Source organism: Schistocerca serialis, chromosome 6 (assembly GCF_023864345.2).
Source record: "Schistocerca serialis cubense isolate TAMUIC-IGC-003099 chromosome 6, iqSchSeri2.2, whole genome shotgun sequence".
Lineage (NCBI taxonomy): Eukaryota > Metazoa > Arthropoda > Insecta > Orthoptera > Acrididae > Schistocerca > Schistocerca serialis.
In genome coordinates, this window is record NC_064643.1 from 128,542,290 (window position 1) to 128,561,149 (window position 18,860).

Below are 18,860 nucleotides of genomic sequence, written 5' to 3' on the forward strand. Positions count from 1 at the left end.
TTTTCCGACATGTGAGCTAATGGTATTAAAGATTATATTCTCTAATGTTATATCATGTGACTGAAATGTTTCCCAATTTTACGCAGAGTGGTTTGTATAGCCCACTGCAGTCTGATCATTTGTAATGGGCAGTGGTGCACTTCACTGGATGTTGTAAAATAATGAGATGGGAATTTTATCCTGCAGTCGAATTTGTAAACTATAACGATTTTGCTCATAAAACTAAAGAATATGGACTGCACCTATTTCTTTGGAAAGAGAACATTTATTATCGCCATGATTGTCTTGTTCTTAGTAGATGCTCGACTATAGGAAGTGCGTTGACATTAAATACGTTGGTTATAGTGTAACGTTTCAACATTTATAACAGCTGGCACTACTGTCGAGTGGGTTTGGGCAATCTAGTGTGTGTACATAAGTGTGTGTGTGTGTGTGTGTGTGTGTGGGTGGGTGGGTGGGTGGGTGAGTGTGTGTGGGTGGGTGAGTGGTCATCCTAGGCATCTGTGCTCCAGACAGCACACAGCATGTGGCGTGGGGTGTACTTCATTTATCCCCCGTTGATTAGTGGGGTTTACATGCCTTTCTGCTGGGAAAGGACCGTCGCTTCAAGGCACGCTGGGTGTCTCTGCTCCACTGGTGGAATGGCGCTTGGCCACAGAAAAGCCGCAAGGCACTTGGTGATAGCAGTTGACCATCTGAAAAAGCCTGTCCGACATTGGTGGAGGGAGGGAGGGGGAGGGATGATGGGAGGTGAGAGCCTCTAATTTGCGGCAGTTTTTGATCATACATTGAGGAGATCACACGTTGAACTACTGCCTACTCTCCAATCTTTTAGGATGACGATTTTCCCCAGAACATGTGTTGCATTATGATCTGTTCATTATGAGTAGTATTTTTTTTCACAATTTCGATGTGTAATTTGAGCAGTGATGCAATTGCCACCAGTTGTGGTAGTCTGCATTGGCCTCAATTACCTCGGCTGCAGGGTGATTGTCAAGCAGGCGTCCATAGCGAACTCTAATGTAAAACAGCGATAGATATAGTCGTCAGTTGTATGTTCACAGTTAATACACTTATTAAACTCCTCTCTGTCCAACATCGGCACCTCGTCAGTTGAACATATTTCCCTTCAAAAAGAATAGGGATAGTATTTTACACTCTAGCCTTATCCCCACCAGCTCGTAGGTGAAGAGTGGGATTTGCATATATCTGCCACTAGATTTGAGTGGTATCGTGAAACTTTTTCCCAGCATTATAACACGAGTTGTATGGCATCGTCATTTTTTTAGCTGTATAGGGATTTTAGGCACTCTTTGTGTAGCGCTATGTATGTAGTTGTTGTAGTTGTGTTACTAGGGTCGATTTTATGATTAATTACGTTATTGGGACCGATCTTACCTTCAGCTTCTTAACCAAAAATAAATAAAATACATTAACGTAACCTTCCTCTCCTCCATCTCGTCAGTTTGCACACGTTGGGGGCTGCACTTGGGATTTCAGGCCAGAAGGACCAGGTTTTGTGTTGTGGAAATGTCACCGCCATTTTTAATTTCCCAGGGTGGGACGTCAACACAACTGTGGGACAAAAAAATTCCCACCAAAATTCGAAATTCCCGCCAATAAGGTAGTTGGTGGAGGTGGAGGTGGAAGGGTGGAGAGGGAGGGGGTTGAGACCCATGTGCCAGCTGAGGAAAACACGTGACATCATCTGGCGGGATAGGGGGGGGGCTTGGGAGTAATTAATTGATCAGTTTAATTGATTTACAGATCAATTTGATGTCAAAATTGCGAAAGCACTTCCATCTCCATATCACCTATTGGAGAGCAAACAATATTCTAGTGACAGTAGTTGACAGAGTGTATGTTTAGTGGGTGTCAGTGGTGTCAACTACTTGGTGTATCAACAACTGAGACGTAACATACTGGGGACATCCATTGCTGGGGATTCCATCTAGATCATCACTTTTAGATAAAATTTGTTCCTTGTCCATATTATAGCAAAAACTATAATAAATTAAAATTAGCACCCATGTTTTTTGCAGATAGCATATTTAGGCGCTGTACGATTAACTTTTGGCAGTATATAGTGCCTTGTTATGAAAATACAGTTTTAAAGAGCCTTGTCACGAAGTTACAATCGGTAAATATTAGTGATTTCCACAAACGTTTGTTTCTGCACATTATCTGCAGTGTTCCTGGACCAATGTAATAAAAAACAATATTACCATGTCTGATGGACATTAGAAATGTGAAAATTGCATTGCGATATTTGATGTATGCAGTGTGTATGTTATTATCTTCTTCAGCCCTCCTGCAATAACGCTTGGTCAGGTTTAATTTTATTCACAATTTCATTTAGGCCTAGAATCACATTAATGGCATTTTTCCAGTATCTGGCAGTAATTCTGACTGCATATTTGTTTGTGTGCTTGTTTAATTCACATAGTATTTTAGTCATCGAGTATTTTTATGCTTGTAAATTTGGTCAGGCTTGTTCTGATATGTTGCTTTATTTAGGGCTAAAAATACAGTATCAACTACCTGCTTATGATGTTATTTTTAGCAACATGTGTTGTGTAACAATTTAAATGAGGAAATAGCATGAGACAATTAACTTGAGAGGCCACAATTATATTTTAGGTTATATATATATATATATATATATATATATATATATATGTGTGTGTGTGTGTGTGTGTGTGTGTGTGTGTGTGTGTGTGTGTGTTCGTGTGTAAATGACTTTGTAATGCATCAAATAAACCTAGCATTTTTGTGCTGATGACATATTTTTATGGACATTTTAGATTTTGAATTAAGAATGTCCCACTTGACAAGCATTGTGCTTTTATAGCTCAGTTTGGTAGTGAGCTATTTTTTTGAGAGTCCATTGTGCCTTATACCACGTATGGTATAGATATTGAACGGTGATTTTTTACAAGTGTTGCTTAAGCTGTAAGTTCATCAACATTGTGTGTGTATGTTTGTGAGACAGACAGAGAGAGAGAGAGAGAGAGAGATGAAGAGCATTAATTTATACAATTCAGGTGAAGCTGACGTATTTTTAGGTTCCTTAACTCTATTGGTAAAAACAGAACCCTTATACGATAATTTTGTTACCTGTCTTTCTATCTGTCTGTCTGCTAAAATCCCCTTTCATCAGGAATGGGCAGATATATCAAGTTGAAATTTATCTCATATATTACAGTACTACGTTTCACAGTACTTCGAGGGTGTAAAGAACTGAAGCTTCTAAGACATTGTGATCAATGTGGACATTTATGTCATATATTTTGATACTTGCAAACTCACACATTAAAACCTATAGAGTACTTCCTCTTGCGATAAAATAATGAAATTCGGTGAGACAGAAGGTTCCACAGTACAAGCAAAGGAAAAAAATGCGAAGATTGTTAATTTATAACTATAACATACGAAACGAAATTTTTGGTCATTTGCTATGTGACCATCCGTTCGCCCGTCTGTTAAGAACCCCTTTTCTCAAGAACGGGTCGACTTATCATGTTTGAAATTTACGATGCTAACGTCTTTAGTCCCTTAGCGGTGTAATGTAAGGTAAGATTCTGCGTCAATGCAATCAAAAGATACGACCACTTGTGTTACTCGTTTTGTACTCCAAATGCACTCATGAAAACAAAGAGGATCTGTCCCGTTGACCTGCAATCATGAAATTAGGCAAGAAGTAAAGTTTTATAGTACAAGCAAAAGGGAAAAAAGTCTAAAATTGTTAATTAGTAATTAAATGACTTGAAAAAGTACTTTTTGTCATTTGTTGCCCGACTCATTCTGTCCTTTCATTGAGGCCCCTTTTTCTCAGGAATAGGTAGACTTTTATCTTGTCTGTATCTATATCGATAACAGGCAAAAATCGTCGAGATCCTCGATTCCTGGGATGGATGAACTATCTGCATACATAACTGAGTCTGTATGGAATTCTAGGTGCGTAAGCCCTACCTTTTGATACGAAAATACTGTAGTACCCACGGTTTTTTTTTAACATGATAGCATTTTTCACTATTCAGTTGAAGCTGATGTATTTTTAGACTTGGAAATACCGTAGTATTGATATACTTTGTGTCTTATAGAGCAATTCAGAATTTGAGATAACTGACTTGAGGGTCCATTGTGCATTACAATTCAGTGCTCGAACGACCGAAATGGCGAGTTACACCAGTATAGTCGATATCTTCGTATATTTATGATACATAATCCAGTAACTGTGATTTTGAAGCCAGTTTACGCAAAATTCAGATGAAGTGATAGCATTTTTGACATGGAAATACTGGAATATTATCAATATCGTCACTTCTGAAAATAACGCCTATTTCAGGTCATTCAGAGGCTTTTGAGCACGGTGCCACAATGGCTGCTAGCTCAAGTGAGCTAATTTCGAGTTTTCGAAATTTTTTGTGATTGAATTTTCTTCGAGTATCCCAGTAGAACAACACAGCGAGTTCCACCAGCTTGCTTTATTTAATTTCCCACCACCGTCATCTTGATGATGTCATGTATTTAAGATGATGTTATTGGCCTGATATGTAGCCAACCAACATGAGCACTTGCACTTTTCAAGTCGTTCAAATGCAACGATTGTCAGTTACTGCAATCGTCAAAATCACGAGTTTTTACTCAGGCCTGCTGATGCAAGGAAATCAAGAATGTTTTATACAAGGTTATCTACGTCAATATCTGCACGATTGTTCTGCAACCGACACTTAAGTTCGTTCTCAGATTTCAGCCCTTGTCTACAGCTGTGGTTGGTTGATTGGTTTTGGGGAAGGAGACCAAACAGCGAGGTCAGCGGTCTCATCGGATTAGGGAAGGACGGGGAAGGAAATCGGCCGTGCCCTTTGAAAGGAAACATCGCGGCATTTGCCTGGAGCGATTTAGGGAAATCACGGAAAACCTAAATCAGGATGGCCGGACGCGGGATTGAACCGTCGTCCTCCCGAATGCGAGTCCAGTGTCTAACCACTGCGCCACCTCGCTCGGTCTACAGCTGTGATTACGATATGTAGAAATACTAGCAACTGATATATAATTCTAAAGGATAATGTTACTCGTCTCATCTTCTTATGTGCAAATTACATATACAGACCAAATTCTTCTTAAGTACTGCATGTTCCAAGAAAGCTAATATTTGTGACGTTTGAACATTGTATGTGGAACAATGTTTTGAAAGAACCTACCTTGTAGCCAAATTCCATAGCACGCATGATGTTGATGTCAGAGCGGACGGCGTGTCCGGCGTGTACGTTCTTCAGGTCGAAGATAACGATGTCTCCGAGGGAGTAGTCATTAAATAACATCAAGTCGAGGTCTATGGAGCCGACTTTTCCGTAATTTATCCACGAGACCCACGCAGGGTCCGGGTCGGGGTCCGCGATGATGTGCACGCGGTACAGGTCCTCCGTGAGGCGAGGCATCGTCACCAGCTTCCTGTCGGCACATCGTAGGCACCACAGTGAGAAGTTACCCACACAGAATAATATCAACTGTATTTAACTTGCTGTGTGCCCAAAAACCAGAACTTATAATTAGGTGCGTTTAGGCGTAGTTGTACACTCATGTTCAGGAAAAGCAAACACCTCGAATTACTAGAGATAGGACGTTCATATTCACGGGACATGTACATTAGGACGTTCAGCAGAAATGATTAGCATTTCAATAGCCTCGATCCATCCTGTTGCAGAGTAGGCACAGGGTCTGCCATGGGCCCACACAAATGGATGTTATCGATGCGTACAAGGCGTGAATGGCGCCCTGTGGTATAGCCATCCATTCTGCGCAACCTGGTTCCAAAGTTCATCTGTGGTGCTTGGATGACAGCACTGCACCTGTCATTTCACCATATTCCGCCGCGCGGGATTAGCCGAGCGGTCTTGGGCGCTGCAGTCATGGACTGCGCGGCTGGTCCCGGTGGAGGTTCGAGTCCTCCCTCGGGCATGGGTGTGTGTGTTTGTCCTTAGGATAATTTAGGTTAAGTAGTGTGTAAGCTTAGGGACTGATGACCTTAGCAGTTAAGTCCCATAAGATTTCACACACATTTGAACATTTTTGAACCATATCCCGCACACTTTCGATTGGCGACAAGTCTGGTGACCTGACAGGCCAGGTAAAGGGTGACATACTGTGACACCAAGAAGTCTCACGTGTTCTTTCAGCATCGTGTGGTCATGCATTGTCTTACTGAAAAACTGCGTCTGTGGATTTGTGCACAAAGAGTACGGTTATAGGCCGCAGGATGTCATTCACGTAAGTGGCACCGCTCACAATGCCCTGGACACCCACCAACTATGATCTGTGGTTGTACCCAGTAGCACCCAAGACCATAAGGCCTTGAGCCGGCGCTGTATGTCTTGTCACTGTAATGCTGCTGTCCCTGCCTGCGGCGAACTAAAATGTTCAAACAAACAGAAGCTGGATTCGTCCGAAAACGCTATCTGATACCATTCCTGACCCTAGTGACGTCGTTCGATGAACCATTGCAATCTAGCATGTTTCTGCACAACCGTCAAAGTTAATCAGAAAATCCATATTGTAATAAATAGCAAAAGACTGCCACTCTCGATAGTGTATGATGTGTCAAATTGTTCCACTGTTGCACCAGAGTCGAGGAAGACACAAATCTGTCCTGAAACACCATTTGGATGAAGTCTTCTAGGGAGGCAGTCTGGATGCTGCGACCTGACCCACCCCACCATGTTTTACAGCCTTCCGTCAACCATTCTGCACACACCCGTTGTACTATCGAAACACTTCGTCCCACACAGACAGCAGTTTCCCGGATGGATGCACCACATTATCTCATGCCAATAATGCACCCTCTTTGAAACTCATTGCTCTGACGGTACGGTTCGCACATACTTCCTCGAGGCATCCTGCACGTCTGCTCAAGTCACACTGATCCATTACCTTCGGTTTATAGCGACGATGAGAACCGCAGACACATATTACCGGTAGGCGGTGTGGCTCCGTGATATCGATGCTGACCTTGAACCTGCTGGCTGATATGGTTGAAAACCTAGTCATTTCCGCAGAACTTACTAACGCCCTATCTCTAGTCCTTCACTGTCATCTGTTTTTCTGAACATGAGTGTACAAACACTTCACCTGTGTAGTTTGTGTATCCGAGACAGTCAACAACAGTCTCACACATTTCTAACGCATAGTCTTACCAAATATCATGTAAAACCGCAATAAATATCGCAGTCAATTACAAATATTAGCGTTTCCTTTTTCTGCCTTACGTCGCGTTTGAAAATCCCGAGTTTATACTGCCATTCAGTTTTTGTACTGTCGTAGATGAACTTGCTGAGATGGTGACGAAAACCATTTCACTTACGAAAAGATCAAACGCTAAATTATGCAAAACGAAGATCACAAACATTGGAAGAAAAGAAAAGGAAATTGAATAACTAAGGGCGACCTATCATCCATTCTTGCTTTCAGAAACTGCATCAGAGTCGTTACACATCAATGAGAGTGAACACGATGTGAAGACCTTTGGCTTGTGGTGAAAAGGGCAATGGATCTGTTCATAACTTTTATTTGCATTCTGAGCTGATATTTACCCTGTGATTTTAGAAAGTGTTTCTGACTGTGTATTGATTAATGTTACGTGGAAATAAAACATTATAATCTGAAAACATGTCATTAACTTCTGCCATGTTGTTTCAACAACCCAGGGCCTAATGATTTGTATTAAGACTATGTTGTTCTTACCGCCGCTGGACACATATTCCATTGGCAATTTGAGTAAATAATTAACAGTACGTGTCAAGATTCCTCTCTTCAATTTTATCTACAAACATTGCATATGAAATGCCTTCCCTTAAAAGAAATGCAATTTAAAGTTAATGTTTCCAATAATGAAAATTAGTGGGGGATCTTTACACTGGGTGCTTAATCCAGGATTTATATGCCTTTTTGGCTGCAGCATAAATATAATTTTCATGTTTCATAAGAATATTGCTAGGTAGAATTGAAATATTGAGTCATTAAGAAATATTGCAGAGGAAAATGGCTATGATGGACAACTCTTTGGAGAGAAACAGTTACTCGTAGAAAGACCACGAGTAAATGAAGGTAAAGGAACAGCCATATGATTTTCACATGAGACTTCTGAGGTAGAGAGATGCTAAATACACGAAGAAACTTAGTCTTGGTATTTTACAAGGTGTTGTGCTCTCAAATATAGCTAAAATAAACGACAATAAAGAAGCAGAAAGTAAAGCAGCAGTGAGTGGGCGGTAATAGATGTGAGTCAGGATATATTTGGCAATTCAAAATATGTAGAATTTGACAGAAACCTGATCGGAGTGATGAACTAAGAATTATCCTAGGGAGACAGAAACCGAAACAAATTCAAATAGGTGCTCCACAGGGCAGCATTCTGGGCCCATTGTTATTTCTAATTTATATCAATGATATATAGGATTCAGACAGCTCAGCCATAATTCTACTATTTGCAGATGACACAAGTACCATAATTAGTGATATAAAAGAATTATTGTGTTCTACAGCAGAAAAAATGCTCTCATACATACAGTCATGGTTTTAATCAAATGAGCTGACGTTAAATACAAAGAAAACAAACTTTATACAGTAAGGAAGCAAGTGTCAAGGGGAAAATGTGTGCCTTATGCTGGATAGCAAACAAATAGAAAAAGCGTGCACCACAAAGTTTCAGGGAATGCTAATTGACCAAGGTTTAAACTGGAATGAACACAGTGTATATCTTACTCAGAAACCTAGCTCAGCATGTTTTGCCTTAAAAATAATATTCAAGGTATGTATAGCAAGGAACGTATTAGAGCGGTGTACTTTAGTTATTTCCAATCAGTTGCAAGCTATGGCATAAGTTTTTGGGGAAAAACCAGGTATGATTCGTGGGAAGAACGACTACCGGAAAACTTCCGTGCGTGCTCGAATCTCTATATTCCATATATATATACACCATGTATACATTATATTCCATAGTATACCATCACAAACAAAAGCACAGTACATTACAGAACAGAGTACAAATAAGTCCCTAATACATCGTCACCCTATTATCATTAAATAAACCTAAAAAAATGCAGAATAGTTCACAAAACTTCATCTCAATACAAATTTCATAGAATATCCATAAACGTTTAATTCCATGAATATACCAGAAATAGAAAAATGCTCTGAACATAATCTTCATAATTCATTTAAAGTTACATATCGTCCATTTTGACCCAAGAAATATATTTGATGCTGTTACTGATCTTTCATACATTTTATACAACCTTTAGTTTGCATAATTTTTCATAATTTGTTTATTCTCTGGGTTTGACAAACACCATCGCCCACTGAGCCTTTCTCTCATAATGACATGACATCAGTAATGGAGTGGACACAGCTTGCAAAAATCTAATATCTTCGTTTCTCTCAAGCATTATTAATGCAGTAAGGATCTTGATGTATTGAGTTCCTAACATCAGCTGACTATAGACATAATAAACAGCAAAATATTATCAGTCTGACATCCTCTTACGTAAAAATCCAAATTTATTTTTCAGAATGTATGTATGTATATTTCCCAAAATGACAGTAATTAATATCTATTTATCTTCAGCTAATTAAAAAAGCAGTAATACAGCATAGGATACCACAGATTTAATAATCTAATAAAAATTGTTTTCTAATTTCCACCTTTGGTTTGCATAAAACACTTCAGATATATTGAAAATTTCGTAAATATAAACAGTGTTTCGTATGTAAGAGGTTTCCCAACATAAAAGGTAATAAATGTTATATTTTGCTTTCTAGTCCCAGAAAGGTGTGTCATTTATATTTAATTAAATGGTACTGTGAGATCATAAGTGCCCTAGTTTACCACTGCTATGTTCAGTGCAAATACAACAGAATCTCAAGAAAAAAGTATTTGATCTGAATTTTTTTGTGAATCTTTACCAAAGCATGTACTAGAAACACTGATTTGGCAGTTTGCGACTTTTTGACCCATCACTGAAGTTAACATTTTCACTAAAACCTCCCACAGATTGATTTAATCTGCTGATTGAAATTCTTGAGTAACATGAAAGTAGAGTCATTGTTTATCATGCATACTTTTTCAATATTTCAATATTTCGTGAAGAGTAGGCAATAGGTCTAGTATACTGGTAGTATTTGATTCTGGTTGACAACTTTGTGAAGGTCAACATGAGTATGAGAAAAATTACTAAAGTGTTTTGTACGAATTATAAAATATAATCTGACTGCTGAGCATAAAATGCTAATACCTCATGAAAAACTTCTGAAACTGCCTGACATTTTAAATGCATGGCTGCACATAGTTAAAAGTTGGTGGACTATAGGTTGTTGAATAAAATGTGTGATCACTACTGTTAGAAAGAAAGTTTGTAGGTTACATTAAACTGAAATATATAAAGTATAATCATGTTTGTTATATTTATAAAATAAACAACATACTATGAAATTATATAAACAATTTGAAGTCATTTAATTCAAAAGAATGTCAGTTTTCGTGTTTTTGGCAACTATTGCTTTGTAGGCCTACAGTTTGTTTTGTTATTATATGGTGACATCACAATGATGCCAACGATGTCATTCTTAAATGCTTCACAATAATACTTTTTTGTTACATATTTGTGTGTCAAATGGTGCTATGTTGTCAAGTACATGATTCACATGATTTCTAAATTGCCTTTTCAAAACTGTAGAAAAGAACTATTTACAATTGTAGCGTTTTTAAAAAAAAAAAAAAAATATTCAACATAGAGCTTAATTAGTCAGGATGACAGTTGAAGAGAAATACGTTTCAAGACAAAAAAATACGCTACGAAAGAATTATCCAACTGGGGAGGAAATCGGTAGTTGTGATGTACCTGTAGAGATAGCAAATGATTATTACAATTTCAGAAAATTGGGGTGATCTATTCACGAGAGAGAGTTTGACAAATTGAGCAATTTAGTAACCTCTGGTCCTTATGCAAGCAGTTATTCATTTTGGGATTGACTGATAGAGTTTTTGGTGCCCTCCTGAGGGATATTGTACCAAATTCTGTACAATTGGCTGTGAGATCGTCAAAATCGCTAGTTGTTTGGAGGGCCCTACTCGCGATGCCCCAAATGTTATTAATTAGGGAGAGATCCGACGATATTGCCTGCCGAGGTAGGATTTGACAAGCACAAAGGCAAGCTGTAGTAACTGTACCTACCTGTGGGTGGGCTTTATCAAAAAAATGCTCAAATGTGTGTGAAATCTTATGGGACTTAACTGGTAAGGTCATCAGTCCCTAAGCTTACACACTACTTATTCCAAATTATCCTAAGGACAAATACACACACCCATGCCCGAGGGAGGAATCGAAACTCTGCCGGGACCAGCCCCACAGTCCATGACTGCAGCGCCTGAGACCGGTCGGCTAATCCCGCGTGGCGGTGGGCTTTATCTTGCTGAAATTTAAGCCCAGTATAGCTTGCCATGAAGGGCAACAAAACGGAACACAGAATATCGTCAACGTACCGCAGTGCTGTAAGGGTTCCACGGAAGACAACCAGAGGGGTCCTCCTATGAAATAAAGTGGCACCCCAGACCTTACTTCTGGTTGTCCGGCCGCACGGCGGGCAACAGTAGGGGTTGGTACCCTACTGCTGTCTGAGGGGTCTCCAGACAGGTCTTTGATGGTCATCGTAGCCTCGAATCTCGATGACTGGAGTAGAATTGTCTACAGTGGTAAGTCCCGCTCCGAACAGAGTGCCCTGGAGAGCAGTGGGATACCAAAATGGATGCCACCCTCCGTACAGTAGTGACGGGCTGAGGTGCCATTCCATTTCATAGCAGGACATGTTTGGTTGTCATCCACGAGACCTTTACAGCGCAACGGTACGTCGTCGATATTCTATGCTCCGTTTTGGTGCTCTTCGTGGCAGGCCACCTTGGACTTCCATTTCAGCAAGAAAATCCCCTCCTGCACAAGGCGAGAATTTCTGCGGCCTTTTACCACGCTGGTCAACTGCATCTTCGCCAGCAAGACCACTGGATCTCTACCCAGCTGAGAATGTTAAGAGTATTATAAGTAAAGTCCTCGAACCAGCTAGGGGTTCTGACGATCCAACACGCCAGTTTGTCAGAATTTGGCACGGCATCCCTCAGGAGGCCATACAACAACTCTGTCAATCAGTGCCAAGCCGAATAGCTGCTTCCTTAAGGGTCAGAGGTGCACCAGCGCGTTAATGACTTGCTCAGTTTGAGAAGCTCTTTCTCTTGAATATCGCATCCAGTTTCTCTGAAACTGCAAAAAAATTGTTTGTGTGTGCATGCAGGTCACATCCACAAATTTACGTCCTATTTGGTTAATTTATTCGTGGTACAGTTTTGTCTCGGGCCGTACTTCTTTGTGGTATTGTTATTAACGTGGTTTTGAGTACACTGTTCTCGTTCTGTATGGACTGGAGATCAAGTGAAATTTCCATAGTTCTGTGATCATATGAGTGTGCTTCTGTTGAATTAAAAGACAGTGGGCGTTGGGCACAATGCATAACGAAAGATTCTTTCCATGCTCTTAAAGTATATAAGCCTGAAAATTGGAAGGAAGGGATAATTTAGTTTTTTGCAGTTACACCAGTGCCATCTGTCAGTGACCTTTTGAAATGTATACCACCATAGTTTTATTACAAAGTACCTTTTCCTTTAGTAATAGTTGATTTTCTATGTGTACATATGATGAGTACTCAATTCGACAAATTTTACTATGTTTTTAATAATTATCTGAATTATAATAGCTTTTTCTGCTCGTATTTAGAAGAACATCCGCACCCAGAGTGTAAGTATGATTTAATACAAATTCCTTAAGGAATGAAACGAAGACTGCAGTTGTGATGAGCCCCACTTAAGTTATGCTCGTTCACATTAGCGAATACAAACTTTCATCTTATATAAGATAAAATTAAACTTCCCTTCATCTTATTTGTTGTTTGTTTTTTATCGTTTGTTGGGCTTTTGCCAAATCTTCTTACGTATTCAGTAAGAGATCATACGATATTTCGATGTAATGTCCACTCGACAGATCTGGAGAATCACCAACAAAACTTTTTTTGATGTGATGCCAAAGGCTCCTGTGAGTTTGAGGAGCACACCCTTTTGTGCACGTCGCAGGATTTTCCTGTTGTGCGAACAGAAGTGTCCGTGCCAAGACACTTGCTGCAAAGTTTATGATTGTGAAGATAATGGCATCGTGGAAAGTCCTCACCACTTACAGCGGTGGCTTCTAGTTGTGTGGAGGTAATCTTGCCTGCTTTATGTGATATTCTATGGCTACATTGTGATAATTTACGCATTTCATACAACTGGACACTAAAGTACTGTGCGCTGGAGCTAAAGATGCTTCATAACAATAGTTTTACAGCATAATAAAAATTGACCTTTTAAGAGTTAATGTGTATTTTTCTGCTGCTTTATGTTCAATTTGTTATCTACACACCACTCCTGCGTCTGGAAGACGTCCACTCTACCATCCCCCAATTACGCTCTTGAGCTCCTTGACACCACATCCCAAGATATCGTCTGCATATGTTACCACCCAATCAACTTGGTTAGCTTCTTCCAGTTGATACAAGAGATCGTAAAATCTAATTTCGGCCTGTGAGCCCTTCCTAATAGTTCTTTTGATTACTTTCGACAACTCAGTCTTTATAGTAGTATACACATTGTGGTTGCTGTACTCCTTGAATCTGCACAAATAACCATAAATTGTCGAGTACTTCAGGGATCTCATGTAATAATGAAATCGCGTTTGCTTCGCTACATATATCTGTTGTTTCTAACGTATTCCTGAATTCTTCATGAATACTCCATTTCCTAAATCAAACGGGCACTTATTAATCTGATTAAAGCTGCGATCGGCTACATAGGTGTATTTTTTTCTGAACATTTACAAGCTTCTTAATCAGCTAATAAGATTAGCTGATTCTTTACCCACGGAGTTTTTAATTATACGGCTTTTTCTTACTTCCATATGCCTTAACACGTACGGACATTTATCTGCGGGGTGTGACAAGTATCGCATTGTTTTGCCCAGCTTTCCTAGGTTGGCACCACTTTCTGTGGTTACCCGTTAGCTAGAGTGGCGTGAATGTCTGGCGGAGGAGGCGTTCATCTGTCGGTGCAGAAGACTGACAGAGTGGCCTGTGAGAGACGCCATGAGTGTTGACGGTGTTGGTGGGCCACCAGTAGAAGTCTGGTGCAAGTCGAGAGGGGGCGTGTCTGTGTGAGATCGCCAGCACGGATAGCATTTATTGTGGGCCTACTGAGATGAACAGACTTGAGTCGCTGGAACCTGTGGCTTACGGATACTGGCTGGAATGTGTTGGCCGGCCGTAATGGCCGAGCGGTTCTAGGTGCTACAGTCTGGAACCGCACGACCGCTACGGTCGCAGGTTCGAATCCTGCCTCGGGCATGGATGTGTGTGATGTCCTTAGGTTAGTTAGGTTTAAGTAGTTGTAAGTTGTAGGGGACTGATGACCTCAGCAGTTAAGTCCCATAGTGCTAAGAGCCATTTGAACCATTTTGGAATGTGCTGGGGTTCCTTGGGTATGTGACATACGGCTTTATACTACGTCCATGGCGTGTATGTAGCTGGCTGTGCCATGCAGCATTATGCACTAACAGGTACCGTTCCGTAATCTGGTATTTACTAAAACCACATTTTCTGAAAGCGACTCACAAACAGTGCGTCCCTAGAAGGGATTAATAACTGATGATGTGGGGTGGCTTCCCACAATGTATTGTGTTTACTGTGTAGGATACACGTTTTCTACCGACTGTATGTTAACACTTGAACAGTCGGTTTGCTAGACGTTTTAACGATGTTTTGTACTGGTCCTGTCTACCATGGTTAGCTTGTGTCGTCGATAGAATAATAGATAGTTGCTTTCTGTTTCTTTACGGAAATGTTTTAGGTTAGTTTCTGTGGCGTTTTCGTGAGCCTTTTATGTGCGAATGTGACTGAGGATCGTACGACAAGGTGTATGTTTATGGCAGTTTTTTAACGACAAACATCCGTTTTCTTTGAAAAAAGAAAAATAATGTTCTTAATTGTTAAAGCATTTATGGTAGAATTTGATCTTTTAGACTTAATGTATCTCTGAAGTTTCCTTATGGTGGCTCATTTTCTTAGACTGTTGTAATTACGATGTAAAAATTAATTTAAATTTTTATCAATCTGAGTTTTCCGAAAGTAATTTGTTTCTGTTGTTAAAATTTCACTTTGAAAGTGTTCTGTTTATGACTATATGATGTTAAAATTGATTTAAATTTTATTTAATGCAAATCTTTATTAATAATTTGTGGTTTTATTAATATTTAATGATGGGGACCTTCAGTTTGTGAATATGATGGTTGTAGCCAGTTGATCTGATCAAGACAAATCTTAATCTGTATGATCTCACGTATTCATGTTATTAGTAAATGAGTTAAATATTGTACTGGTATCCCAAACTCATTCAGTCGATTCCACCCTTTAATCCTAAGGAGAATCTGAAGACATCGCAACACATGAAATGTCGTGACATGATAAGTAGAGATGAAATTCATCGTGCTGTTTCGTCTGTTAGGAATTACTAGTATCAGTGAACAAAGCCAAAATGCTGAGCACTTGACGTGTCAGTCATGACCATAAGAACTTTTTATCCAGACGGCACGTCAGTAATTTTCGCCAATGTTATCTGGTCACTATCTAACCAAATTCGACACATGTTATTATGTTGAACCGTTCTTCTAAAATTCTTTCTAAAATTATAGAAAAATTAGTTTCATTTAAGAAATACAGTGTGTCATTATTCGGCAGCTTTAAACGTTAAAAATTAGTTGCGTGTCTCTGAGTCGGGGCATATTGGGTTCGGAATTTAATCTCCATGAGGAGGTCGCAACAGATTTAGGTTTTGCTGAATTCTTTTGAAAGGAAAAAAAAACTAATTACGGTTTTTAGAAGTACAAGCAAAACAGGACGATAATCTACATTATTGCCTTACACATTTCCAGTTTTATTCCTCGCACTTGAATTTATACCGTCAGTTATTTGATTGCAAAAGAATGTTCAGTATTTGACAAGAGAACATAAAACTTGTGGATCGATTTCATGGGTACTTACAGGTGCTCCATAGTTGTCACAACGTCGGGTCCTATAGGGTCACGGTTCATCGACATCTCTGGATACCTGGTCCTCATAGAGAAGAAGTTGTCCACGCCTTTCTTAACCCTCTCTATGCTACACTTGCAGTTTATGTACATCCTTTCGATGAATGCATCTTCTGTAACAAATGTACGTGTGGGTTATTACGCAAAACTTCTCACTAATCAAACAGTATATGCTGTAACAGCTATAACTGGAAGGTAGGTTTTTATTTAAATTTTCAGACTTTCACCTGGTACGATGCTGTCCTCCACCTTTTCCCATCGTGTGCTATTTTTTACACATGTGTGTCATTGCTTCACCCAGCTTCCTCTCTAGACCTGGTCAGCCTCTACTAATTGTGACCTTCTCCTTCCAGCGACAGTTCACTGTTTCTGGGTGCCGTAATGAATGCTCCACTAACCTGTGTCATCTCTCGGTGAGCGTCTTACATAGGCTTCTGTCCTCAGTTATTGCTGTACCCTGCAGAAGCTACGGATCGTAGCTGCACATGGAAGAGTGACGAGCTGGCTAGTATTCAGGAGCAACTGACTTAAGACTGGCATGCAACACAGGGCACACTGCTTCCGCCTTCCACCTTGCATCACACAAGCAGTTCCCAACTGCACATCCGCCCATCAAACGCGGAGAAAAGCTTACGCAAGGCCCGTATCAAGACAGTTCAAAAATGGTTCAAATGGCTCTGAGCACTATGGGACTTAACTTCTGTGGTCATCAGTCACCTAGAACTTAGAACTACTTAAACCTAACTAACCTAAGGACATCACACACATCCATGCTCGAGGCAGGATTCGAACCTGCGACCGTAGGAGTCGCGCGGTTCCGGACTGAGCGCCTAGAACCGCTAGACCACCGCGGCCGGCCTATCAAGACAGTATCAACAGCAACACAAGACTGCATCAGGACTCAACTACAGTCACCAACAAGAAAATCGAGACTGCACTTTCTACACGTTATCATAGTTAAAGCATTCCGTCTTCAAGGCCACGAGTGGCCTGCCGTGTCATCCTCATAGGAGGATGCGGAGGGGCGTGGGTTCAGCACACCGCTCTCCCGGTTGTTATGATGGTATTCTTGACCGAAGCCGCTACTATTCGGTCGAGTAGCTCCTCAATTGGCGTCACGAGGCTGAGTGCACCCCGAAAAATGGCAACAGCGCGCGTCGGCTGGATGGTCACCCATCCAGGTGCCGGACACGCCCGACAGGGCTTAGCTTCGGTGATCTCACAGGAACCGGTGTATCCATTGCGGCAAGGCCGTTGCCTCTTATTATAGTTACCGTTCACTAAATGGACTAGGCCGGAGTTCAAGAGAGATCAGGGCAAGTGGTCAGTGATCTGTTGTGACGCACAATCTTCATACAATTATGTGTTATAAAGCTTCTACAAACAAATTACTGCAGGTCGTTGCTAATCATCATCTGGCCGTAAATTTTGGATAAATGTACACTGAGGTGAAGAAAGTCACGTGATACGTATGAAAATGGCGTTGGAGCTCCTTTTGCCAGGCGTTGTGTGGCAATTCGACGTGACATGGACTCAACAAGTCGTTGCAAGTCCCCTGCACAAATACTGAGGCATGGTGCCTTTATAGCCGCCAATAATTGTGAAAGTAGGCTTTCCCTACCATGTTATAGTTCTGCGTGGAGGTTTTAATTTGCCAGATACAGATTGGGAGACTCAAACGTTCATAACGGGTGGCAGGGCAAAGAATCCAGGGAATTTTTTTAAGTGCATTATCCGGAAATTACCTTGAGCTGTTAAACAGAAACTAACTCTTGGCGATAACATATTAGACCATCTGGTGAGAAACAGACTCGAATTATTTGAAATAGTTAACGCAGAACAGGGAATCAGCGATCATAAAGCAGTTACTGCATTAATGATTTCAGCCGTAAATAGAAATATTAAAAAAGGTAGGAAGATTTTTCTGTTTAGCAAAAGTGACAAAAAGCAGATTACAGAATACCTGAAGACTCAACACAAAAGTTTTGCCTCAAGTACAGATAGTGTTGCGGATCAGTGGACAAATTTCAAAACTATCGTACAATATGCGTTACATGAGTATGTGCCAAAGAAGATAGCAAGAGATGGAAAAGAGCCACCGTCGTACAACAATCGAGTTAGAAAACTGCTGCATAAGCAAAGGGAACTTCACAGCAAACATAAACATAGCCAAAGCCTTGTAGACAAACAAAAATTAGGCAAAGCAAAATTTAGTGTGAGGAGGGCTATGCGAGAGGCGTTCAATGAATTCGAAAGTAAAGTTCTATGTACTGACTGGGCAGAAAATCCTAAGAAATTTTGGTCTTATGTTAAAGTGGTAGGCGAATCAAAACAAAATGTCCAGACACTTTGTGACCAAAATGGTACTGAAACAGAGGATGACAGACTAAAGGCCGAAATACTAAATGTCTTTTTTCAAAGCTGTTTCACAGAGGAAGACTGCACTGTAGTTCCTTCTCTAGATTGTCGCACAGATCACAAAACGGTAGATATCGAAATAGACGACAGAGGGACACAGAAACAATTAAAATCGCTCAAAAGAGGAAAGTCCGCTGGACCTTATGGGATACCAGTTCGATTTTACACAGAGTACGCGAAGGAACTTGCTCCCCTTCTTGCAGCGGTGTACCGTAGGTCTCTAGAAGAGCG

The 18,860-nt window shown here is 40.4% G+C and overlaps 2 protein-coding genes across 2 annotated transcripts in view; both read right to left on the reverse strand.

Moving 5' to 3' along the window:
* Positions 1-18,860, reverse strand: part of LOC126484055 (retinol-binding protein pinta-like) — a 308,676-nt gene that overhangs the window by 203,387 nt on the left and 86,429 nt on the right. The window lies entirely within an intron of this gene.
* Positions 1-18,860, reverse strand: part of LOC126484056 (retinol-binding protein pinta-like) — a 141,804-nt gene that overhangs the window by 59,264 nt on the left and 63,680 nt on the right. The window contains exons 3-4 of the mRNA XM_050107406.1: positions 16,165-16,324; positions 5,208-5,457 (exon numbers count right to left, since the gene is read on the reverse strand). Of these exons, the coding sequence (XP_049963363.1) occupies positions 5,208-5,457; positions 16,165-16,324 (410 nt within the window). The remainder of the gene's footprint in view (positions 1-5,207; positions 5,458-16,164; positions 16,325-18,860) is intronic.